General features: G+C 45.9%; 1 protein-coding gene across 3 annotated transcripts in view; it reads left to right on the top strand.

Moving 5' to 3' along the window:
• The first annotated feature begins 12,355 nt into the window (after window positions 1-12,355).
• The window catches only part of MLXIPL (MLX interacting protein like), a 162,707-nt gene continuing 147,681 nt past the window's right edge, over window positions 12,356-27,381 (top strand). For all 3 annotated transcript variants that reach the window (XM_088454029.1, XM_088454025.1, XM_088454032.1), the window contains exon 1: window positions 12,356-12,612. In XM_088454029.1, coding sequence (XP_088310155.1) covers window positions 12,368-12,612 — 245 coding nt within the window. In that variant the 5' untranslated portion in view covers window positions 12,356-12,367. The remainder of the gene's footprint in view (window positions 12,613-27,381) is intronic.

Below are 27,381 nucleotides of genomic sequence, written 5' to 3'. Positions count from 1 at the left end.
TACAACTTCATTCCTATAGTGGTTTCTACTGTGACTGTGTCTCACGTTCCGCAGTGTTACTTCCCAGTGAACCCTCCTCGTGACTACCACTGCTGTACAGCTATTCATTCCAAGTGCTGACTACCACCACTGTTCAGTGTTTCATACCATGTACTGACTACCATAGTTTCTCAGTGTTTCATACCAAGTGCTGACTACCATCGATTCCCAGTGTTTCATATCAACTGCTGCCTACCATCGCTACTCAGCATCTCATACCAACTATCAATTACCATCGATTCTCAGTGTTTCATTCCAAGTGCTGACCACCATCGATTCTCAGTGTCTTATACCAAGTGCTGGCTACCATCACCACTCAGCATCTCATACCAACTATTGATTACCATCGCCACTCAGCATCTCATACCAACTATTGATTACCATCAATTCTCAGTGTCTCATTACGGAATTGGTATGAAATACCGCCGGCCACATCAGCAGAGATTCCGGCAGCGGAAGCCCGACAGCGCTGGAAATCCCGATCGTGGATAGGTAAGTATTGTCTAACCTAACCCCCCTAACCCTCTTTAGGGATGCCTAACCCTAACCTCCCCCCCAAGTGCCTAACCCTAATCCCCCCTCTAAGTGCCTAACCCTAACCACCCCCTTCCCCGCTGCCTAACCCTAACCCTCCCGGGGGGGTGCCTAACCCTAAGTCCCCCCCGGGAGCCCTAAACCTAACCCTCCCCCCCGCGGCTGTCCGCTCGCAGCGCCCGGCATCACTACGATCGGGATGCCAGGCGCCGGTCTCCCGGCGTCAGGGAAATGCCGGGCATCTACATCTAGACGCCCGGCATTTCACCCTTGCCGGGATATGACAATCGGGAAGCCAGCTGCCGGTATTTAGGCAGTCGGCTTCCCGATTGCATACCCTCATTCCAAGTGCTGACTACCATTGCCACTCAGCATTTCATACCAAGTATCGATTACCATCATCACTCAGCGTCTCATACCAAGTCCTGATTACCAGTGCAACTCACATATCAGTCTTTGGAGCATCATCCTTGCTCATCAGTGCTTATATAGTCCTCCCATATCTATCTGTTTTCTCCAGGTACCTGCCTCAGGGGTCGCGACCTGTTCACTTGGTGCAGCGAAACCCACATCACGCTTGGAGGGGTCAATGGTGAATACCATCAAGTGGACTAGACTCCACGCCCTGAGGTAGGTCTGAGGTATATTGTCTTCCCGTTTCCACTCACCCGCTACCCTTAGCCCACCGGCCCAAGTTCTGGCAGTTGTAGCCTATATACATCCGGGCGTGACACACAATAGCTAGTGACTTGGTGGAGAGGGAAAGGCAGTGGGTGACATGGGAGACAGGAAGAGGCAGAGGGTGGCAGGGAGTTGAAGAGGTTGACAGGAAGAAGCAGAGATTGGCAGGAAAAAGCAATGGGTGTCAGTGAGAGGCAGAGAGTGACAGATGGTGGCAGGGAGAGGCAGAGGTTACAGCGGCAGGCAGTGGGTGGCATAGCACCGGCTTCCCTTCCCCCAACATACACACACCTATCCCCTATCTCCTGCCCTGCAACAATAGTTTATATATACACACAATATATACGGGAGTCTGACTAACCATTCCTCGTAGTGGGTGGACAAATCAACAGTCTGTCGACTGTGTTGAGACACATCAGGTGGTGGGTTTCTTTCTCCTTTTAAGATGAACTTCAAATAACTACTGTGTGTAGGGGAAAAAATGTTATACTGTTATGTGCTAATGCTCAGACTAACCACCGCACTAGCAAGAAACACATGGCACAAGTCCAAATTGAGGCCCTGGCATTCAACAATCTGTCCTTACAACATGTGTTTAGTGACCGTCTCCAATCTGCATAATCAACACCGTATACCATAGAGCAGCTATTGGGAGAGATAAAACTTGTTGATATTGAAGGCAAGAACCTCAGTAAAACTGTTTTTTGTAACATTTTCCTTTGTCAGGCATAAACATATTAAAACAGACACACATAAAAAGTACATTATCAACAAGTTTATCTGTCCCAATAGCTAAGCAGCTCTATGGTATACGGTGTGTCAGACGGCGGATTGAATAGGCCAAGAAACACATGGTGCAAGTCCAGAATGAGGCCCTGGCATTCAACAATCTGTCCTTATGCCATGTGTTTAGAGACCGTGTCCAATCTGCGTCATCAACACCATAGACCATAGACCAGCTATTGGGAGAGATAAAACTTGTTGATATTTTTAAAATTAAATATTTGAATTTAAAATTACTCAAATTATGAAATTGATGTGGCTCTTCCTCCTCCTCCAGCATGGCTCTGTAGAGAACCTCAGATGATGTGGAGGGGTAAGTGGTTTGGGGAGTAGAGTAATTGGGATAGGGTGTAGGGTGGGATGAGGTCGGACCCATCAGTGTTGTGGGCTGGTAGCTAGATGGTGGGCTGGAATGTGATGTGGAGGGCACATTTCTCTGATCTAGCTGCACAGTTGGCTGGGGCAGAGCCTCGTCGGTCAGCCTTGTTGTGCTGCCCAGTTGTTTTAATTTTCCACGTATTAGTGTGTCATAAATTATTCTCTCAACGTGGATCTGTTGGTCTGGTTCCATAGCCTGTAAACTACTGGCAATATGTGTTCCCAGATTATCATACATGTCCGGGGGCTTTTGGAGGGCCTGTTCCACTTGCTGCAATAATCCTGATGGCTCTGACTGGGTCTTGCGTTGATAACATTTGCGTTTAGAAGGAGGATGACTGCATTGAGGATCGTTTTAACTTCTTGCAGCAATTTGGGGACTATAGTTCAGGTCGAGGTCAGGTGCAGACTGTTGGAGGAGATAGAAAAAATAGCGTAAATATCATGTTTTAATATTTATGTTTTTCTTTGTTTATTCTAGTTCCCATCAACGGTGGAGGAGTGGCAAACCATTGCTGAGGAATTTGAACGTAAATGGAATCTCCCAAATTGCAAGTGAGCAATCGATGGGAAGCATATCCTCACCTGCCAATAGCGGATCCTTTTATTATAATTACAAGGGTTTTTTAGTATTGTACTCATGGCAGTGGCGAACGCCAACTATGATTTCTTCTTCGATGATATCGGGAAAAATTACCATGCTTCGGATGGTGGGTCCTTTAAAAATACCCTCTTCTATGAAATAGAATAGCCAATAGCCTGAAATTGCCCACAACAGGGGAAACAAAGCACAGCCTTAACTATGTGTTGTGGCTGATGAGGCGTTTGCACTACATGAACACTTGATGAAGCCGTACGCACAAAGGGGCATGACCAAGGAAATGCGGATTTATACTTACCGGCTCTCCAGGGCACAGCGAATTGTGGAGAATGCCTTCGGTATTTTAAGCAACCGCTTTCATATATTCCATACCGCCATTAATCTATGTGTGGAAAAGATTGATTGGGTCGTCTTGGCATGCTATGTTCTGCACAACTTTTTAAGGCAGAAAACAACAATCTAACAAAGGACATCAGGCACAGCAATGCCAAATGACCCAGACCAGCCAGAGGAGACAGTCCAAATGCCCTCTGTGCAGGGTCGGACTGGAACAGGGGGCATCTGCCCCCCCGGCCAGCACAATTTAAGCCCTGGGGGGCTGCCAGCTGACTACAGCCATACACATGCAGGGCTGGCCCTTCGGCATAAGTGGCTGTGAGTGACCTCATCTCCGAGGGGTAGGACTGGGAAGGAGAGCCACGCCTGTGGCTCCGCCTCCCCTCCTGGACGTTCCGATTGCTGCAGACTCCTGTTACAGCAGTAGCCTGCCCGAGGCTTTAGAGGCCCCGCCCCCAAACCACAGGCCCCTCCCACGTCCCGCGATTTCCCACTTCCTCCACAGATGGAGCCAGTTTATGGGAAGTTAGGAGCCTAGGGATCCCCCTTTCACATGCTTGTACCTCCTCTCCGACCCCTCGGATAAGCTTCGATGTTATCTTATCTCTGTCTACAACTGTCAGCTCTCCTCTCCTGCTCCCAGTGACTGGGCATTGTGTGCATGCACTGCACAGAAGATTGCAATGTCTGCCATACACAGAGGTGCCCCAGTCCTTGCTCCTATACAGTCTTTCCCACTATCCTCTTTACCATTCCTGCCTCTGCCCCCTCCCCATATGTGTGCCTCTGCCCCCTCCTTTTATGTTGCTGTGCACTTTAGCATTATTTCTCTGCCCCCTCCCCATATATGTGCCTCTGCCCCCTCCCAATATTTGTTCAGACTACCCAACTCACTTATTCTGACCACTCCCTATCTGTACATTTGCCCCTTCCCCATATTTGTGCCTCTGTCCTTCCGTATCAGTGCCTCTGTCCCCTTCCTATCTATGCCCTTGTCCCCTTTTCCCCTGTGTGCCTCTTAGCATTGGTGATTCTGCTCCTTCACCCAATGGCTACTGGCTGCCAATCAGAAGAGACATGACTGATGGAGGCTCAACTATGTTCACCACCACATGATTGAACCTAAGGATGCCAGGTAAGCACAATTTTCAGTTATTAAGTCGTGTATAGGTGTGATATTTATTTGTGTGTGTATATGTGTATGTGATGGCTGTGTGTGCCTCTGTGATGTATAGATGTGATGTTTGTATTTGTATGTCTAGTGTGTATGATATGTGTCTGTAATGTGTGGTGTAGGGATACGGTCAGAATCCCGGCACATGGGATGTCAGCACTTAGGATGCCGGCGCCGGACCCCGATAACTGCCAGAATCACTGCGCCGGCATCCCAAAGGTAAGTAGTGGGCTTAGGGGGAGGGTTAAAGGTTATGGTTAGGCCCTAGGGGGAGGGTTAGGTTTAGGCACTGGGGAGGGAGACTTAGGGTTAGGGTGCGGGGAGGTTAGGTTTAGGTACCAGGGAGGGAGGGTTAGAGTTAGGGTAGGGAGACGGGGAAGATTGAGTCACTACTCATGGGCTGGTGCTGTGTGCTTGCTCCCCAGGCTAAAATTTGCCAGCCAGCCCCTGCCTCGGTGTCCTCATCTGCATTTCTAGAGGCATCAGGGACTGCGCGGGCTAAACAGGTCAGGGAGCAATACCTGGCCTATTTTAATGGAGTGGGGGCAGTGCCATGGCAGGAGGGCAGTATTTGTTGAACTGTTTTGCACAATTGTGGACTGTTGTACTTGTAACAAACATTTGGCATGGTGTGTATGCACTATGGGCCTGATTCAGCAAGGATCACTATTCTGCTAGAACGCACGCACCGCAGTTGCTAATATCAGCGGTGAAATGCAAATGTGTGCAATCGCATTGCGATCACAGCCTAACATAAGGATGCCCACTTCCCCTTACACACATCCATATACTTGGGCAATATAGCGAAACAATCGGTAACATTGGACCCATACGCACAGTTAAGGCAGATCAGACCTCACTCAGGAATTGCTAACTTCAGCAAATGCTATGAGTCCTCAGGCTGCGTATGGTATTGCAGTAGATGATTTAGGCAAAACGGCGTTGCAACGCACTGGCACGCCTGCGTTCGCCCGACCACCCCCCCGTCACCACCCACAAACGACACTTCCTGTCAATCAATGTGCTCTGGGTCTGCGTAGCCTCTGCAAACGCAGTTGTCATCGCAATTGCTAGTTCGCGCACACGCACTGCGATGCATGTGCTATGCGAATCAATTGACCGATTGCGTGCGTCTTTACTTCTGCGATCCTTGATGAATCAGGCCCACAGTCCTCGGGTTCTGGATTTTTTACTTTACCCACTTCAGACATGCCTCGTTGTGGTAGGGCAAGCTGAAGGTGACAAGGTCGTCTATGGCTGCAGCTTTTTTGTCCTTGTTGCTGTAGTCTTTGGTTTTAAGCTTCCAAAGGCATTCATGACTCCAGAAAGCCCGTAATAAATTGGGGCTCTCTTGCACTGGTCATTTCTGCAGGTATACCGAAAAAAAACTGTATTAATACGCAAATTATTTCATGGTTATTTTATACTGTTTTTTTTTTTTTTTGTTTGATTGTTTGGATGCTTTACCAGTTTGATTTTTAAAAATGTTTATATGTTTATTATGTGTTTGAAATAAAGTTTTTAAAATTTGTCATTGTTTTTTCATAGTAAATTTATCAGCACCATTGAGGGGGCTTTATAATCAAGTAAATTCATAAAAAATGTACTTGGTACTACAGTGGCATAACATTGCCTGGGCCAGTGGGTATATTGGCGGTGCTGGGGATAATAATTATTGGTGGGGCAGTATCTTGGTGGCAGTGCGTACATTGGCAGACCCGGGGTTAATAAACATTGGAGGGCAGGGCTAAATAAACATTGGTGGTGCAGGGCTAAATAAACATTGGTGGGGCAGGGCTAAATAAACATTGGTGGGGCAGTAAATTGGTGGTGCAAGGGTCAATAAACATTGGCAGAGCAGGGGTTAATAAACATTGGTGGAGCAAGGCTAAATAAACATTGGTGGGGCAGGGGTTAATAAACATTGGTGGGACAGAGGTTAATAACCATTACTGGGGCAGTACATTGGTGGCATTGGGTACATTGGCAGACCAGGGGTTAATAAACATTGGTGGGACAGGGTTTAATAAAATTGGTGGGCCAGGGGTTAATAACCATTGCTGGAGCAGTACGTTGGTGGCATTCCGTACATTGGTGGTGCAAGGGTTAATAAACATTGGCAGAGCAGGGGTTAATAACCATTGCTGGGGCAGTACCATGGTGGCATTGGGTACATTGGCAGAGTAGGGTTAATAGACATTGGAGGGGCAGTGTTTAATTGGTGGTGCAGTACAGAGGAATACATGCGATGTATATACTCACTAGAAAGAATGAGACAAATCTCCACTAGATGATCACGCTGTTGCTGCTGCTGCTCTCTCCGTCCTCCACACCGTCTGTCACAAAATGGAGGAGGGGAGTGGCCAGGGAATTTGTCAACAAATCGTACATCGCATCGAAAATCATGCACAGACACGGAACGATGTGTCAAATCCTGTACGATAGGTCGAAACCTTACTGCATGTTCACTTGATCTACGATGACGATACATGACGCCGGGCACGCGCATCAGCATCACGATCATCCCCTCACACGGCACTTTTTACACGATTGGTCGTTCAGATCTATCGAGAATGGCCAAATCGTGTAAAAAAATAGCACCATGTATGGGGGCCTTTAGGGATGAGACGTTATAACGTCCCTACCAGGCTGTCACTGAGGGGTCTATTTACTAAGCCTTGGATGGAGATAAAGTGAACGGAGATAAGGTGCCAGCCAATCAGCTCCTAGCTGCCATGTCACAGGCTTTGTCTGAAAAATGACAGGTAAGAGCTGATTGTTGGGACTTGATCTCTGTTCACTTCATCTCCATCCAAGGCTTAGTAAACAGACCCCATACACCACTAGTGCCGCCCTCCACTCCATCTGGTAGCAGCCCCAGTCAGAGGACTGTCAGTCAGGCAGCCTGGCACAGTCAAAAATCAGAGGAGGGGAAACCCAGAATCAGGACATTACAGGGTTCTTTCCAGGGCCGGATTTCGGTGGGGAGCGGCCACGGGCTCCAACAAGTCCTAGGCGGGCGCCTAGGTTATATAATGGTAAATCCAGCCCTGCCAGGAAGTATATCTATGTCAGAGCCGGCTTCGATTTGTTAATGGATCTCCCTGGCTGCCATTACTATATATAGATTCAAATAAAATGTAATAACTAGCCCGGACTATGCCTAGTCCGCCCTTGCTAGCGACTGATGGTGCTGCGGATCATCAATAATGATGAACCGATCTGGCCTGGGGGCCCTCCAAGCCCCTTACTCCCCATGAGCCCTGGTGCACTGCACCAGCAGCACCGCAAGTAGGGCCTAATTCAGACCCGCTCGCGAGCGCTCACAAGCGGGTCGATAGTGCCCTAATGCGCATGACGGAGGGAGCTCCGTCGTGCGCATGCGCGAGACCCGCATAGCGACAGCCAAGCTGTCGCTATGGGTCTTGCACCAAAGGGGGCGTGCTGTCGATGATGACAGACAGCACGCCCCCTTTGGTGGGCGTGCCGGGGGCCTGGCTGCCCAGACGGAGGCGTTCCCATGGGAACGCCTTCCGTCTGGAGCCGGCCCCACTGACATCACTAGTGATTACAGTAGGAGTGCTTTTGGCTCTGACAGAGCCAAAAGCACTCCTGGGCTTGCGGCAGCGAGACCCTACCGCAGGGTCTCGTCGCAAGCCCGATGGTCGTGATGGTCTTGACCATCGCGACCGTCTTTTTGGCCGCTCGCATAAGCTGTGGGTGGTCACCCACAGCTATGCGAGCGGCCAGGAGGCCGCTCCAATTTAGGTAGGAGGGCCCTGATTCAGAGCGAGCGCTCTGGTCAGAGCGTCCGGCTCTGAATTAGGCCCGTAGTTCCATCCCTGACCCTTGGTGAACCCTGTTTTTGGATTACTGAAAACATCTCTGGTGATGTCACCACTGGGAAGAATTATCCTTAAAAGCTAATACTGTGTAACATTGTAACCCTATCACAAGTTCAATGAATAATGGGTGAGCTGGTGTTACATGTATATTGAGTGCTAGCACCCTGTATTGTATGTTGGTCATTAGAATGCTACCGGTATTCTATATCAGAAGAATGCTCTGTGTATTGTATAGCTATCACTGTAAAGTATTCTATATTGTATATCCATCAATATTGTATTGTACATCCCTGTATTGTATATATGTCACTTAGCACTTTATCATATATTTAAATGTCTGTTTAAACCAGATCCACATTAGACAAACCACGTCTACAGGGTCATTGTCAAGTACATTTTTCAAATGCACTGAACCAGTAGCAAAACTAGGGACACTTGCTTGTGTTTGCCCCCAGGCCGAAAGTTGAGAACCAGAGGCATAGCTTGGGTAGAGCCGGTGGAGCTCATGCTCAGTAAAGTTTGCAAATGTTTGCTCTGTATAAAGATCCATGCACACTGAAGGTGGTTCTGGGTGTCGGGGCCAGCCAGAGCCCAATTTTTTTTTCGGCGCACCCAGGGGATGTGGTCTTGTGGGAAAAGCCGTATATATACATTGTATATAGACATATGGTCAGGTCCATAAATATTGGGACATTGACATAATTTTCAGATTTTGGCCTCTATTCACCACCACAATGGTTTTGAAATGAAACAAACAAGATGTGCTTTAACTGCAGACTTTCAGATTTAATTTGAGGGTAATTACTTACATCCAAATCGGGTGAACGGTGTAGGAATTACAACGGTTTCTATATGTGCCTCCCACTTTTTAAGGGGCCAAAAGTAATGGGACTATCAGCTCAAAAGCTATTTCATGGACAGGTGTGGGCTATTCTCTTGTTATTTCATTATCAATTAAGCAGGTAAAAGGTTTGGAGTTGATTCTAGGTGTGACATTTGCATTTGGAATCACTTGCTGTCAACTCTCAATATGAGATCGAAAGAGCTGTCACTATCAGTGAAGCAAGCCATCATTAGGCTGAAAAATCAAAACAAACCCATCAGAGAGATAGCAAAAACATTAGGTGTGGCCAAATCAACTGTTTGGAACATTCTTAAAAAGAAAGAACGCACCGGAGAGCTCAGCAACACCAAAAGACCCGAAAGACCACGGAAAACAACTGTGGTGGATGACAAAAGAATTATTTCCCTGGTGAAGAAAAACCCCTTCACAACAGTTGGCCAAATCAAGAACACTCTCCAGGAGGTAGATGTATATGTGTCAAAGTCAACAATCAAGAGAAGACTTCACAAGAGTGAATATAGAGTGTTTACCACTAGAGGCAAACCATTGGTGAGCCACAAAAACTGGAAGACCAGATTAGAGTTTGCCCAACAACATCTAAAAAAGCCATTACAGTTCTGGAACAACATCCTATTGACTGACAGATGAGACAAAGATCAACTTGTACCAGAGTGATGGGAAGAGAAGAGAAGGAAAGGAACTGCTCATGATCCAAAACATACCACCTCATCAGTGAAGCATGGTGGTGGTAGTGTCATGGCGTGATGTGACTGCTGACAAAAGCAGCAGAATTAATTCTGAAGTGTTTCGGGCAATATTATATGCTCATATTCAGTCAAATGCTTCAGAACTCATTGGACAGCGCTTCACAGTGCAGATGGACAATGACCCGAAGCATACTGCAAAAGCAACCAAAGAGTTTTTTAAGGCTAAAAAGTGGAATGTTATGCAATGGCCAAGTCAATCCCCTGACCTGAATCCGATTGAGCATGCATTTCACTTGATGAAGACAAAACTGAAGGGAAAATGCCCCAAGAACAAGCAGGAACTGAAGACATTTGCAGTAGAGGCCTGGCAGAGCATCACCTGGGATGAAACCCAGCGTCTGGTGATGTCTATGCGTTCCAGACTTCAGGCTGTAATTGCCTGCAAAGGATTTGCAACAAAGTATTGAAAAGTGAAAGTTAGGATTGTTTAGTTTGTCCCATTACTTTTGGCCCCTTAAAAAGTGGGAGGCACATATAGAAACCGTTGTAATTCCTACACCGTTCACCTGATTTGGATGTAATTACCCTCAAATTAAATCTGAAAGTTTGCAGTTAAATCACATCTTGTTTGTTTCATTTCAAAGCCATCGTGGTGGTGAATAGAGGCCAAAATATGAAAATTCTGTCAATGTCCCAATATTTATGGACCTGACTGTATATACCCACATTAAAAAAAAAATATATATAAATATATATATATCAGTAAATACAGCAGTCTACAGAGAGGCTCTGGGGAGTGTGGTGCTGCCTGCACTCACTGAGTGTGAGTGACCACCAGGCAGGCCAGGAACCAGGACTGGAGGGACTCAGTTATTTAAGTAATGGTCGGCTCTGCTGCCTCTTTCCGTCTGTTTTTTTAGGCGTTAGGAGCCTCCTAATAAGAGGACTAGGAGGGGGTCTGGGCCCTGACCAAGATATTACAGATTTGAGCGATTATATAAAAAACCCCATAAGATCTTGAGCTGAGCAGTACTGGGCTGAGCAGGTGATATATTGGGGATGGTGCGGGATGCCGGCGGTCAGAATACTGACAGGGTTAGAATACCGACACTTTGTCAGTCGGCATGCTAACCCTCTCCCTACCCCAATCCTCCCTCCTTGGTGCCTAACCCTGACCAACCCCCTTAGTGCCTAACCCTCCCCCAGTGCCTAACGCTAACCCTCTCCCTAACCCCGGTACTTAACTTCAGGGCTGCCAAAAGCCGCCACTGGGCCCGAGTGAAGGGGGTGTGGCCTAATTGTGGGCGTCGTGAAAACGCCCCCCTTTGCAGCCCAGAACACAGCAGTTGTGTTGTGCTGCTCAGCTGACAGGGTGGAGGTGGGGCCCCCTGCAGCAAGCCCGGGTAATTAGTACCCGCTCCCCCCCCTCTCAGTGTCCCTGCTTACCTTTGGGATCCCGGCGGTCGGAATGCCAGCGCCAGTTTTCTGACAGGTGTCAGGATTCCGGCGCCGGCATTCTGAATGACGGAATCCCCTCCGTTGTTATTTTTACCGCATCCCGATATATTGTACTCTGAAAGCAGGGACTAGGAATATGTGATTGCATTGAAACAGGTAATGCAGAGAAAGGTGCTTGCGTTGGCTGTGCAATGGTCAGGGTGTAAACAAGGAGTCACAGGCTCAGAAATCACTCTCCGTCATCAATCATCCCTTCCCATCAATTCATCCCCAATTCCTTCCCACCCCCACTTCGGATGCATTTCTCCACAGTTGCGGCTAGATCCCCTTCAGCTGCAGAACTCTAACGTCATCAGTTACTCTGCTGCTGTCCTTCGTGTAATCTGACTGAGGAGCGCACAGGCTGTGCTGACATGCAGGTTATGCTGTGCAGCGCCAGCACCATCCCCTCCTGGGAGGAGGCAGGAGCTCTACCAGAGGAGGGAGGGAAATATTTGGCCAGGAGATCAATTCTAAAACTACGGCAATAAATGAATCAATACAGCGCTGCCCACCCGACCCTAACACAATATCGCGGGGCAGGCAGCTGACTGTCACCCGCCTGAGCTTAATTCTGCAAGCCGCTGGCCGCGGCCGGGTCAGGGCGCCCTCTTTAATGTGGTGACCTGCTCGGCCACGTACCCACCCAGCGTATCTATAGAACCGGCCTAACTTTCCACCCTATAGATCAGTCTGCGGCTGCGCTATCTGGGAAGGGTATAGTGCCAACGGCACTCACCTTACTAGCGCTCTGACACACGGGGGCGGTCCCTGTCAGAATAATGGGCGTGGCTATGTAGATACCTGCAGCTTTTGTTATCTGTGATTAGTGGGTTATGTAATTGCAGTGTTCTCTCTACTATCCTATTGGTGTATATCTTCAGATGGGTTTTACTGCGCTGCCCCACGCCTGTCACTTCCTAGCTTACGGCGGCTGCTAGCAGCACCATGGCAGGCTGCATCTCTGCCCAGCTCCCGGGGCCCGCTGCGGACACTGATTCGGACTCTGACAGTGAGGGGCTCCGGCCCCGGCTACATCAGCAAGTCATTCATAGCGGGCACTTTATGGTCTCCTCTCCGCATAACGATGACAGGCACAGGGGAAAGGAGCCAGAGAAGCCGGACATTGCCCCAGCCGGCAGCATTGACCCCACTCTTACCCGGCTATTCGAGTGTATGAGCCTAGCATACAGGTGAGCAATGTGTGTGTTGGGGGTTGTAGTGCAAGTGGCTCCTCAGTTTGCTGGGCTGGACGGGAAAGTCTGCTAATGTAGATGACTGCTAGACACCAGCAGAAGTTGCTGCAATGCAAGCTTATCATTGTGCAATGCCAAACTATAGTGTTGTAGTAAGCAGCTATTAGATGGGTGCACAGTACATTGATCTATATTGGTTTGGCTCAGCAGGGGTTATTTAGGTTGTGCATGTCATTGTATAAACGATAAAGTAAAGCTGCTCATATAAGCAATGAGCAAAGTTCATCTGGCCTCTTTGCAAGGGCTAATGGGGCAATATGAAGGAAATAATAAGCCAGTCACATACTGTAAGTAGTGGTTAGGATAATATTCAGCAGGTCAACTTAATTCTAAGTACAGTATGCCCTGGTCTATACAGCCCTGCAATAATGGCTTACAGGTCACGCTGCCCTGTTTGCTATGACCTAATGGACTCCCTAAGCACACCGCTGTCATGGTTTTCACCTGCCAGTAAATGACAAACACTATTGCATTAAACCATTCTAATTATGAAGGATGAGGTTTAAAAGCTTATTAAGCAATATTTCCAGAAGCGTCCTCTTACTATTTATAGACTGCCCTAAGGCAACATTTAGATGTGCTTGTGTTTGAGAAGAAACACACATTTCTTATGCTGTCCTGGATCAACCTTTTTGTCCCTTTAAATCAGGGATGGGGAACCTCAGGCCGGGGGCTGTATAAGGCACGCGGTATCATTTGGTCTGGCCCTCGGAGCTATATTCTGCTAGCCTCATCTGGCTAACAGGGCACCTAGAATGGCACACTGCAGCCAGAATCTATGTAGCAGTGCCGCCTGGGGCATCCTTAGGAAGCTTCAGACGATCACACCACTGCTCTTACAGCTCCCTGGAGCATCCTGAGGATGTTCCAGTATTGCCTGTAATCGGTGATTGTGACCCCACCCTTGTGTGTTGTCACATGGAGGGGCGTGGCCTGCACCCGGCCCGCGAATAATGTTATATATATCAAAATGGCTCTCGGCAGGAAAAATGTTCCCCACCCCTGCTTTAAACAGTCATTTTTATACTATACTTCAGGCGACTGTACATGTTCCCTTAGTGGCCTTTTCCCGTATGTTTGATACTGTACAATCAATCCCCTCTTATCTGACCGAAAACGGTTCTAGACAAATGTGTATTATATTTTGTAGTTACAGCCTACATGTAGTATGTACAGGTAGACTGATCTGCCTGTACTGTATAATTGAATTCCTTATATCAGCAAAAGGTGTAGGTGCTCTCTAAGTGGAGCGTAATGTTGGAAAATAGAGGCAGTTGGTTTTATCACAGTAGAATTATGCAAATGCAGTATACTTTCATGGACTGTAGTAGACTCTTCATAAGGAAACTTCTGTCTATCCTTCGCTCTCCCTGTTTTGTGCTTTGGACCACCTAAGCTTACTGCTTGTGCAAACTTCGATGGGCATATGGGGATATTTCTCACCATGGTGGGATAGGTGATGTTCTGTACTTGAGCTACAAATACTATATTTAATTTTGTGGAAAACGTGAACAATCATTTAGGGCTGGAGAATGCACATATTTGGAGGGAGGTAGTTGACAGACAGATCTGATCTTAGTTTCTGAAAAGTAAATGTGGGTCAATAGAGCAGTATATTGAGTGATAAATAAAACTATAAATTAATGAGAATTCTGAACTCCGGCGAGAGTTCTGTTGAATGGGTTTTTCCAAACAATACGATACTTTTAAATCTGGAAACTACATCTAACTGCAGTTATGGGCAAAGTTTTCATTACCTAATCAGGTTCCAGAGCCCATAATGCATGTTGTTACTACTGGCGCAGACCCACTATGTGAGTGATATTTTAAGCAAAAGGATCATATGCAGTTCCACAGAGTAGTTAGTGAGCCCGCAAACTGCTCCTACTGTGGTGCCTCAAACAAATAGATAAAGCAGAAATCATCATGTTGGAATACAAGGCAAAAATTGTTACCCGATTTATATTATTAGATATTAAATAATGACAATTTTATATATACAGCCATGGCCAAAACTTTTGAGAATGACACAAGTATTGGTTTTCACAAAGTTTGCTGCTTCAATGTTTTTAGACATTTTTGTCAGATGTTAAGGTGCCCATCCACTAGACGATTAAATTAAATGATAATGTTATCATTCAATCGTCCATAAATAATTTGCAAATCGTTTGCAAAACTGTATAAAACTACCAGCGATGTGCCCTCCCACTGGTCGTTTAGACATCTATCATCGGGCAAACATGCTGGACAACCTGACAATAACGTCAGGTTCAGCATGTTTGCAGATGACTGATGTGCCTACACTGAATGACTGCTCGTTCAGTGTAGGCACATCACAGACTGACAAACGACTGCATGATTACAATGTCGTAATCGTGCAGTCATTTTCATGTCTTCTAGTGGATGGGCACCTTTACTATTGTATACTGAAGTAAAATTACAAGCATTCCTTAAGTTTTAAAGGCTTTTATTGACAATTACATTACATTAAGTTTATGCAAAGAGTCAATATTTGCAGTATTGACCCTTCTTTTTCAAGACCTCTGCAATTCGCCCTGGAATGCTGTCAGTCAACTTCTGGGCCACATACTGACTGATGGCCGCCCATTCTTGCCTAATCAATGCTTGGAATTTGTGGGTTTTTTGTTTGTCCACCCGCCTCAATGGGATTAAGGTCTGGTGAGTTTCCTGGCCATGGACCCAAAATTTCGCTGTTTTGTTCCCCAAGCCACTTACTTATCACTTTTGCCTTATGACAAGGTGCTCCATCATGCTGGAAAAGGCATTGTTCATCACCAAAATGTTCTTGGATGGTTGGGAGAAGTTGCTCTTGGAGGATGTTTTGGTACCATTCTTTATTCATGGCTGTGTTCTTAGGCAGAATTGTGAGTGATCCCACTGCCTTGGCTGAGAAGCAATCCCACACACGAATGGTCTCAGGATGCTGGCATGACACAGGACTGATGGTAGCGCTCACCTTTCCTTCTCCGGACAAGCGTTTTTCCAGATGCCCCAAACAATCTGAAAGGGGATTCATCAGGGAAAATAACTTTACCCCAGTCCTCAGCAGTCCAATCCCTGTACCTTTTGCAGAATATCAGTCTTTCCCTGATTTTTGTTCATGGATAGAAGTGGATTATTTGCTGCCCTTCTTGACACCAGGCCATCCTCCAAAAGTCTTCGCCTCACTGTGCGTGAAGATGCACTCACACCTGCCTGCTGCCATTCCTGAGCAAGTTCTGCACTGGTGGTGACCCGATCCTGCAGCTGAATCAACTTTAGGAGATGGTCCTGGAGCTTGCTGGACGTTCTTGGGCACCCTGAAGCCTTCTTCACAACTATTGAACCTCTCTCCTTGAAGTTCTTGACGATCCGATAAATGGTTGATTTAGGTGCAATCTTACTAGCAGCAATATCCTTGACTGTGAAGCCCTTTTTGTGCAAAGCAATGATGACTTACGTGTTTCCTTACAGGTAACTTCTCTACCCTTCTTTTGAAGCTTCAAGTCTGTTATTCTAACTCAATCAGCATGAGAGAGTGATCTCCAGCCTTGTCCTTATTAACACTCTCACCTGTGTTAACGAGAGAATCACTGACATGATGTCAGCTGATCCTTGTGTAGCAGGGCTGAAATGCAGTGGAAATTTTGTTTTTGGGATAAAGTTTTGTCATGGCAAAGAGGGACTTTGCAATTAACTGCAATTTATCTGATCATTCTTCATGACATTCTGGAGTATATGCAAATTGCCTTCATAAAAACTGAAGCAGCAGACTTTGTGAAAACCAATACTTGTGTCTTTCTCAAAACTTTTGGCCATAGCTGTACTACAGGGATTCTCAATATTGTCACAATGCTTGTGATTCCTGCTGTTTGGGACCCATTTGCAGGGCTACGAGCTTCAGCTTTATTCTTGGTATGCTGCTGGTGTTTTGGTACATGCTGGAACTAGATGTCCCATTCGGTCATATCTCCAGCCTCATGAGGTTCTGTCCCATTGACGTTCACAGTCTCTCCCATCATGTAGTCACTTTTGCCAGTCCCTGTTTAATCTTGTAGACTTCCTATCTACAATAAGGTGGGTACACACTTGTGCGACCGACAGTTGTGCCAATGTCCAGGGACACCCTGGACATCGGGTGATTGCCGGTACACACTGCAGCAATTAATGAAGGACGGAATGATCACTCATTTCCTTCATTAACATGCATGGTGCTGCATGCGATATCGACCACGGGAGTGCGCATACCGCACCATATGCACGATTTGTCGTTCCAATTTGGCCAAATGGGAAAATAACATCGCTCCAGTGTATAACCGCCATTAGTTATTAGCACAGCAGCCTTCAAATATATTATTAAGCACTCCAACAAATCCAGGTTTGGAGTCTCTTGCTTTTTTTAGAGACTATTGCCACATGTTCTTGCAAATATCCTAAAAGTCTCATTCCAATTAAAAGTGATTTGCTTTCCAGCGGACCTAGTGAGAGACCAGAGTCAATATTTTCAACCAGGATCTACATACTATAACTCTCTGGAAAATACTTCTGTGTATCTGTCGGTTACACGACTGGTGCTTCATGACCACCTTCCCAGGTGTATCTTCCTCATACCCCACAAATGTGGTGCGTTCTGGTAGAGGAGTAAACACCCCTCGTTTTCGGTGGACACTGGGTTTCAGCTGCTCTGTGGACAACATATCCCTCAAAGGGACAGTTAGAGATCCGAGTGACCTAGCCAGTAGTACAGGGCGCGAACTGTCCTCTTGCCAGGGTTTGAGCAAGTTAACATGATACATCTGCTCTGTATGTCTCCGTCCTGGCTGTCTGACTTGGTAATTTACCGGTCCTACAAATGCCATTGCTTTGTATGGCCCAAGCCAATGGGCAAACAACTTGATTTCTTGTGTCATTACCAATACTAGAACTTTGTCCCCTGGATGAAATTTTTGTACCTGAGCTGAGATCTACTAGGCTAGTTTCTGACGAACTAGGGCCTCTATAAGGTTTTCTCGGACAAGGGGCCCTCTGATATACAGTCGTTCATATAAGTTTCTAACTAACTCCACAACATTCGGTTTTACTATTTTCTGCTGTTCCCAGCCTTCTTTCAAAATGTCTAGCACGCCTCTAGAATGTCTTCCAAAGAGGAGCTCAGAAGGGTTAAAACCGGTAGACGATTGGGGTACCTCAAATATGGCAAACACGAAGTAAGCGAGAACAGTACTTCATCCCATTCCCGCTTATTATCCAGGACAGCCCGGCGGATCATAGACTTTAAGGTCCTGTTGAATCTCTCCACCAACCCATCCGTCTGTGGGTGGTAGACAGAGGTATGGAGAAGTGCTATTCCCAATTTTTTACACAACTCTGACATCACCTGGGACATAAACGGAGTCCTCTGATCTGCATGAATTTCTTTAGGGAATCCAAGGTGAGAAAAAAGGAGCAGCAATTCCTTGGCAATAGTAGTTGTCTTAGTTTTCCGCAAGGGTATCGCTTCTGAATAACGAGTGGTGTAGTCCAAGATTACCAGGACATGTTGGTTACCCTGTTTTGATTTCTCCAGTGGACTTACGAGATCCATTGAGATGCAGTCAAACGGTACTCCAATAATGGACATTGGGACCAGAGGGGCCCTTAAGTGAGGTCTAGGGCTGGTCCTCTGGCACACGGGACACTGTTGGCAGAACCTTTTAACTTCGGCCGTGACTCCTGGCCAAAAGAACCAGAGCAAGATACAGTTTAGGGTTTTCTATTATTTGAGATGACTTCCCCAGAGATGGGTATGAGCGGCCCGTAACACTAGTGGTACATGTAGCCTGGGTACCAAAAACTGCTCAACTTTCTTCCCTTGTTCCAACTTAACTCTATACAGTAGATCTGACTTGAGGATAAAATATGGGCTGCCTTCTGGAGGGTAAGCGCTTTTTACTGTGCCATTGACTACACCGAGATTGGACATAATATTCCCAAGGGCAGCATCGTTCTGCTGGTCCCTGGCAAAGCTTCATAGATCTAAGTAATTTGGCAGTGTACCGCAATCCGGAATAGAAGTACCCTTGTTCGATATGGGCTATTCAGGTGTTTCCTCTCCAAAGAGGACAGGTTGTTTTATTACACCTCTCTCCACTTTGTAAAGTAGAGCCTGAGAGATTTTATATTTGTTCTGTCTCTGAGGTTCTTTCAAGAGCTCAGCGAACCCTGGGAAATTGCGTCCCAATATAAGCGGGTAAGGGAGCTTGGGTGCAACCGCGGCTTCTACCTTATAAGTACGCCCCTTTAGGGTGAGACACACTCATAACGGGAAAAGTTTTCTGTGGACCCATGTACACAAAGCACCTCAACTAACCCTGGCACTTTTTCTACTGAACTGGGTAGGACCGCCTCTGAAATCAGGGTTAGCTCACTACCTGAATCTATTATAGCCAGTAGTTCTCAACCAACCAGCAAATCAGACTTCTACATTAATGGGAGTCTGGAGTCCAAGGGTACCATAGTACAAAAGACTGGGTATATAGCGTCTGTGTCGGCCACACCACAATCCATAGGCTCTGATTTTTTTTCTGGACAGGCCTGACTTAAGTGACCTGGCTCTCCAAACTCATAGCGGATGACCATGGTCTCTCTGTTGGGGTCTCCTCGTATAGTGTGTGTAGACGGGGTCACAGGCCAGTGTGGTGCCAACTTAACGGGATGCACATTACCTGGTCTCTTTTCCGGCATTTTTGCCATATTTCCTACCGCTCCAACACTATAGCCAACTCCAGGTTCTGAGGATCTGCGTATTCCACCCAGCACTGCATACTTTGACCTAGGGTCCTTATGCACAGGTCAACAACTACCGTCTCCACAATCTGTGCGGCAGTGCGGACCTCTGGCTGGAGCCAACTTCGCCCCTGTCTGGCGAGTTCTTCAACTTTTTTACCAATTTGGGACCCCTCGTAGTAGGGCCCACATGTGGAAGCGCTGCTCCTTCCCAGCTGGAGAGAGTCCTGACCAGGCCAAAATGGCACTTTTGACCAGGTCATACTTCTCCGCATCAGTGGAGGACAAATCAGCATATTCGTTTTGTGCCTCGCCAGTGAGATAGGGGGCAAGTTTATTAGCTCAAGAAGCGTCTGGCCACTTTAAACGTGCCACCCTCTCAAATATCAATAAATCTGCCTCTGGGTCGCCTGAGGTAGACATTTTCTATAAGTGCCCTGCAGATGTCTCTTACACTGACTGGGTCACCAGCCGTAAAATTTGTTCCTCTGATGAGAGGCCAACAAATTTGTTATGGTGCGAAATACCTCCTCCATTGTAACTTCTGGAGATTTATGCAAGAGTTTAGGTGCTTTCAAATAAGAGCAATGAGAAGCCAGTGTTTTCCAACAATAAATATGTGTGGAGATTACTTTCATAACTTCCCAAACAAACACTGTTCCCTCGTCCAGCAGCGCAATAGTTAACAAGGTTCAACATAACATATCTCAAGCACCATTAGGGAAAAGGAAAGTACTGCTCTTTCTTCAGCAATGCAATGGTTAATGTGGTTCAGTAAAATATGAATTAGGCACCGCAATAAGGTAAAGGAAAGAAGCGCTTTTTTTCTCCCGTAGACACAACAGATATTTCCACAGTGCACGGCAATTTATACAGGGTTCTTGATACAACTGCGGTTTTTATGGCTCGCCAGACGTTCTCGCATATACTGGAACGTTCTGCCTCGTTAGTTCCTTAACCATGCCGTCGGCGTCTGGCATCTGTGCTGTGACCCAACAGCATAGCTCCCTGTATGGGTCACCAAATGTAACAGTGTTGTAGTAAATAGGACACACTATAGGCAGGTTCACTATGAAACAGTGCCTTTTAATTGTAACAAATACTGCACTACACAGACTGACACATGGACAAAGAGGCACAGTAATTCGACATGCAGGTGTAAGTAAATATGTTGTGGTAGAATGTAGCTGCAATCTGTTATGCTCTTTAGCACAGTTATTTCAGAAAAAGTCCCTGGCACTAATGACTCTGGCCTACTCGTTGGTCACTATTTGGCGTCAGTGCCCAGAGCACTGGGTGGATGACGGTTTTAAACCCTTCCTGTCATCCAGTGCTGACTTCCAGCTGGACCTGTGCAACCACGAAAACCCAGAAAACCTGGCGTTCCAAACCTCCACTGCTGCTGCAGACTGCACAGGATTTGCTTTAGTTTCCCTTGGAGGGAGCTGATTTCACAGGAATGTGGGTAATTCAGGTGTGTGTCACATACCACTGGCACCGCAGATGTTTAATTGCCGTGGATCACAGCTAATTGTTTACACACATACATACAACAATTGGCTTTGATCCACGGCTCTTAAACATCCACGGTGCTAGTGGTACAGTATGTGACCACACCAGTGTATGTATGTATATATATATATATATATATATATATATATATATACATACAGTCAGGTCCATAAATATTGGGACATTGACAGAATTTTCAGATTTTGGCTTCTATTCACCACCACAGTGGTTTTGAAATGAAACAAACAAGATGTGCTTTAACTGCAGACTTTCAGATTTAATTTGAGGCTAATTACATCCAAATCAGGTGAACGGTGTAGGAATTACAACGGTTTCTATATGTGCCTCCCACTTTTTAAGGGGCCAAAAGTAATGGGACTATCAACTCAAAAGCTATTTCATGGACAGGTGTGGGCTATTCCCTCGTTATTTCATTATCAATTAAGCAGGTAAAAAGTCTGGAGTTGATTCTAGGTGTGACATTTGCATTTTGAATCAGTTGCTGTCAACTCTCAATATGAGATCCAAAGAGCTGTCACTATCAGTGAAGCAAGTCATCATTAGGCTGAAAAATCAAAACAAACCCATCAGAGAGATAGCAAAAACATTAGGTGTGGCCAAATCAACTGTTTGGAACATTCTTAAAAAGAAAGAACGCACTGGAGAGCTCAGCAACACCAAAAGACCCGGAAGACCACGGAAAATAACTGTGGTGGATGACAGAAGAATTATATCCCTGGTGAAGAAAAACCCCTTCACAACAGTTGGCCAAATCAAGAACACTCTCCAGGAGGTAGATGTATATGTGTCAAAGTAAACAATCAAGAGAAGACTTCACAAGAGTTAATATATAGGGTTTACCACAAGATGTAAACCATTGGTGAGCCACAAAAACAGGAAAACCAGATTAGAGTTTGCCAAACAACATCTAAAAAAGCCATTACAGTTCTGGAACAACATCCTATGGACAGATGAGACAAAGATCAACTTGTACCAGAGTGATGGGAAGAGAAGAGAAGGAAAGGAACTGCTCATGATCCAATACCACCTCATCAGTGAAGCATGGTGGTGGTAGTGTCATGGCGTGGGCATGTATAGCTGTCAATGGAACTGGTTCCTTTGTATTTATTGATGATGTGACTGCTGACAAAAGCAGCAGAATGAATTCTGAAGTGTTTTGGGCAATATTATATGCTCATATTCAGTCAAATGCTTCAGAACTCATTGGACGGCGCTTCACAGTGCAGATGGACAATGACCCGAAGCATACTGCAAAAGCAACCAAAGCGTTTTTAAGGCTAAAAAGTGGAATGTTATGCAATGGCCAAGTCAATCCCCTGACCTGAATCTGATTGAGCATGCATTTCAATTGATGAAGACAAAACTGAAGGGAAAATGCCCCAAGAACAAGCAGGAACTGAAGACATTTGCAGTAGAGGCCTGGCAGAGCATCACCAGGGATGAAACCCAGCGTCTGGTGATGTCTATGCGTTCCAGACTTCAGGCTGTAATTGCCTGCAAAGGATTTGCAACAAAGTATTAAAAAGTGAAAGTTAGATTTAGGATTGTTTAGTTTGTCCCATTACTTTTGGCCCCTTAAAAAGTGGGAGGCACATATAGAAACCGTTGTAATTCCTACACCGTTCACCTGATTTGGATGTAATTACCCTCAAATTAAATCTGAAAGTCTGCAGTTAAAGCACATCTTGTTTGTTTCATTTAAAAGCCATTGTGGTGGTGAATAGAGGACAAAATATGAAAATTCTGTCAATGTCCCAATATTTATGCACCTGACTGTGTATGTATATGTATGTATGTATATATATATATATATATATATATATATATATATATATATATATAAATAAATAAATAAATAAATGAGGGCACTCACCATTCGAGCAGTCAGAATATTTTATTCACAAAAAAGGGCATCATAATCTGTTGACGTTTCGGCCCTAAAGGGTCTTTATCAAGACAGGTACAAAGGGGATGTCCGCACAGGAAGCTTCGTAACCAGAGTTGTGCGTATACCAAGAAACATCTATTCAGTTGCATCTCTTGTACTTAGCATGGGGTAAGTGGTGATGATAATGATGGCTGCTCTCGTGTACAGAAAAAGGGGGGCGGTACGATGCGTACGCATCAGGATGCGCATACAGCCGTATTCGCATTCCGTTTTTGATCCATTCCCATTCAGAATACGGACTCATTCAGACCTGTGTGCGAATCAGAATCAGCCCCAAATTGTTATATACAAGCGCTCTAGAGATTTGGCAGATCCCCCGATTTACCAACGGTCTCAAGCCAGAGAGTTTCAAGGGTATTCTATTTGGGAGAAGCTTTGACAAACCTGTTAGTAGAAACAGGTCTGAGCAGAAGAGAGAGGATTTCCTCTACTAGAATTGGATGTGTCAGATGACCAGATCAATAGAGCGCAGGTAAGTAGCATTTGGTATTTGATATTATCTCACTTAAATTGACCAAAGAAAACAAATACTAAAACACATAGTATAGGCAAATTAACCCATTAACTCTTGCAATTATAATATCATGTCCCAGGCTCTTGCAATACATATTAAGCTGGGAACATCAAACAAAAATGTGCTGTGCTGCAGCATAATTCCACCGGGGAGGAAGTAAACACCATTTCTGCCAACATGCAGGCGTACCCAATAGTTCCAGTTAGGACAAGTTTATAGGAAACCTGTCAGGACTATGGGAGCAAAAAAGAAATCTTTTTTATATTTAAAAAAATATAAATAAAAATGTACAAGCAAGGCACTTTCACGTGTTTGTGTAGCAAGACGTATGGCCTTCTATAGCATTGATAACAGTACCTAAAATTAGACAAGATATTTACAGGGAACATACATACTGTTTTTTGCCTAGAAAATTCCATTGAAAAGTTACAAGTAGCATTTGGAAAGTAGTGATAAATAATTATGAAAAAAATTTCCCTATGTGCATTTAGTGGGAACAATAAGGGCTGGTTAAACCTCTTTTCTGGTAGAGCCAGTGTGTGCTATGTAAGGTGGTCGCACCAGTTATGGAAAAAAATAATGCATCGGGCACTTCAGCAATGCTCAGCTGGATGGCGTTACTGGCTGTCAGCGGTAAGAGTACTCACCAGGCTAGTGCAGGAAGCCTCTGTGTACACGTGAGGGGCATTGCTGGTTCACACCATACTTGCCTACCCTCCTGCTTCCTGCTGGAGACTCCCAGATCAAGGCACAGTCTCCCGATGCCCCAGAAAATTAATTAAAACCCCCGCATTCGTCTGCTGTTGGGAATAACCTGCTGTAGAGCATCTTCTCTAGCTGCAGTTGCTGCCGGCGGCCACCAGGGGGGAGCATATGAAAGAGAGGTATCCGGAATTATAGAACTTCGGCAACATGGCTGCCACCCTTCTGCAGTGAGGGCAGTAAGTACCCTCTCCTCTAGTTATCACTGCTCTCTGCTGTTCAACACAGGGCTATGACAGATGTTGTGTAGCTGTGCTACAGGTATAGAATAAAGTATTACTGTACTGTTATGTGTATGTCTGGTACTATGGGTGTGGGGGGTGGATGGTGGTACGGTATGGGGGCTGTATGCTGGGCACTGTGAGTTTGTAGGTATATGAGGTGTATGTTGATCACTGTATGGGGGGGTGTATGCTGGGCACTGCATGGGTATGGGGTGTGCATGTTGGGCACTATGGGTGTGCATGCTGGACACTGTATGGTATATGTGGGGGTATATACTGGGCACTGTGTTGGTATGGGGTGTGTATATGTTGAGCACTGTGTGTGGGTATGGAGGGGGTGTATGCTGGACACTTGGTATGGGAGGGTGCATGGTGATTACTATATGGGTGGGGGGTATGCTGGGCAGTGTATAAGTATGGGGGGGTATACTGAACATTATGGGTATGGGGGTGTATGCTGAGCACTGCATGGGTATGGGGGTTGTGCGTCTTCTGGGCACCATTTGGGTATGAGGGGGCGTATGCTGGAAACTGTCTGGGTAAGGGGCATGCTTGCCTATCCTCCCGCATCCTGCGGTAGTCTCCTGATTCAGTGCAGGACACACCCTGAGTGGCAATAGATACGCCCACAGGTGGGGTTGGAAACGCGCTTTGAGCAGAGCATGACACGTTCCTTTAACAGCGCGAGCGTTCCGTATTCTACTACCAACTTTAATAACCCTGAAACTAGTTTTCAAAAGTAGGCAAGTATGGTTCACACATGCCTAGTGGAACAGGAAGCTTGTCCCACTTGTGTTAGAAAAATTAAGTATTGATTCCCAGCTTAAAACATAGCTTTATCAAATACTGTGCTGTTACTCAACTTATAGCAGCACTTCAGTTTCTTTTGCCAATATCAGTGTTCTCACAGGAGTATGGCTCTAGCAGCAGTAATGGGGCAACTGAAGCAGACTTTCTAGCACGGGAAAGGAGAAATTTAAGGAAACAAAAAGGATTCACGCAGTGTGTGATGGATCCCATTATGGCACATTTCCACCTTCTCCTGCTCTAGTTAAACAGTTTCACTTTACTGCTCTACTCTTACACTCTTGGCCCTGCACCTCTGGCCATCCCTGTCAGACCATGTCAGACTCTGCAGCATACATTGCACTCAAAACTCATTTGCTACGTGCTTGAATTTGACGCCCTCTTTACTACCAAAGTGCAAAACATTCACAATGCCATCTCCTCTACCCAGCCTCCTATCCCACAGCTACCCCACAAACCTTCCTTTGCACCATATCTGCCTTCTCTCCCATCACTGGGGATGAAGTCCACATTCTCTTCTCCATCTCAGCCATCCAACTGCCCACTTGATCCCAAATGTCCCACTTCATCCGCTACCTCTCTCCTAAAGCTTTCCTATCTGTCCAACCTGTCCCTCTCTTCTGTCCCTGCCTCCTTCAAACACACTATTGTCTCATCCTTCTAAAAGAAACCCTCACTTGAACCTGAGTTTCTCTCTAACTACCACCTTATTGCCTTTCCACTCCCTTCTTGGTCCTCTTCAGTTTGGTTTGCACCCGCTCCACTCCATTAAAACTGTCCAAACCAAGGTTACCAATAATCTTCTAACCACCAATTCAGGGGTCACTTCTCTCTCCTCATCCTCCTCCTGTGACAAAACGCCAGACTGCAGCTCTCTCTTAACGGGTCTGGAGAGTTACTGGGTCTATCTGACTGCATCAGAGTTTCTCAGCTTCCTCCACCTGGGTCCAGGCAGCAGTGGTCACAGTGGCTGGTTTATAGTTGCTGCCATCTTGATTCCTCCTACTGCCAGCCAATCACTGCTCAGAACTGTTAGTCAGATAAGTGCTTCTGAACATAGCAATCAATGGTGGGCTATAAAAACTGCCCCTGGATACTCCCTCATTTACTCTTCATCTTATCTTCTAGTGACTGTCTACTCCTGGATCATGGTGATTCTCTTGAGTTTCAGTTTATCCTTCTTGTAATCTTTTGTCTCTTGGTGCCTTTCTCCACTGCACTTGCAGTGTTCAGGATATTGTTCCAGTGCACCTCCACCACTCCTGCAGTGCTCAGCATCTTGTGACAGTACACTCCCAAATTGCCTCTGCAGAGTTCAGCATCTCAGTACAAAAGCACCTCCACACTGCCCCTGCAGTGCTCGGCATCCCAGTGCAAGTACACCTTTATGCTGCACCTGCAGTGCCCCGCATTCCAGTGCAAGTGCATCTCCACACTGCTTCTGTAGAAATAGTTACTCTTCTAACAGCTCTTCAAAACAAGATGGTATAATTCCCATGGCATTGGAAAATGCCACTTGTTATGTGTTCTTGCAGCCTTGGTTGATTTCTGGAGCTGCTGGCAACTTTGCAAACTGCAGCATTGGTTACCAAGCTAGCGTTACCCATAAAACCTGTTGCCAATTCAATTTATTTTATTTATTTATTTTCATTCCAAAAGTCTCCTGTCAACTTATTTTAGGGTTACCTTGGCTTCAACTGCACTCTACTCATTTAGATTGGAACATGCCACATATCCTCTGATTGGGTCTGGCTTGTTTTCAACAGTATCTTCAAGAGATCACATACGTCCACTCCTCTCTTCTGAATAATAGAAATGTAACATCAGGCATTTCACCTCAATATCAGTTTCTAAGATGTCTTCTGCAAAAAAGAAGCTGTGGTACTACCTCTTCATCATCATGAATGGGATTGTCCCATAAATTTGTTTCCAGGCAAAACTCAACCCGGAGGAAGAGTATACCTTCTCTCCCTTCCAGAAGCCCAGTCAATGTCAGACTACATCAAAGAAAATCTACAAAGGGGATTCATTTGTCCATCTTCTCCAGCAGTGGCTGCATTTTTCTTTGTAAAGAAAAAAAAATGGTTGCCTTCGGCCATGCATCCATTACAGGGACCTTAATTCAATTACTGTTAAGAATTGTTATCCACGTC

This window comes from Taudactylus pleione, unplaced genomic scaffold, assembly GCF_031769625.1.
Source record: "Taudactylus pleione unplaced genomic scaffold, aTauple2 ptg000040l, whole genome shotgun sequence".
Classification (NCBI taxonomy): domain Eukaryota; kingdom Metazoa; phylum Chordata; class Amphibia; order Anura; family Myobatrachidae; genus Taudactylus; species Taudactylus pleione.
This window is presented reverse-complemented; position numbering and strand designations above follow the sequence as displayed.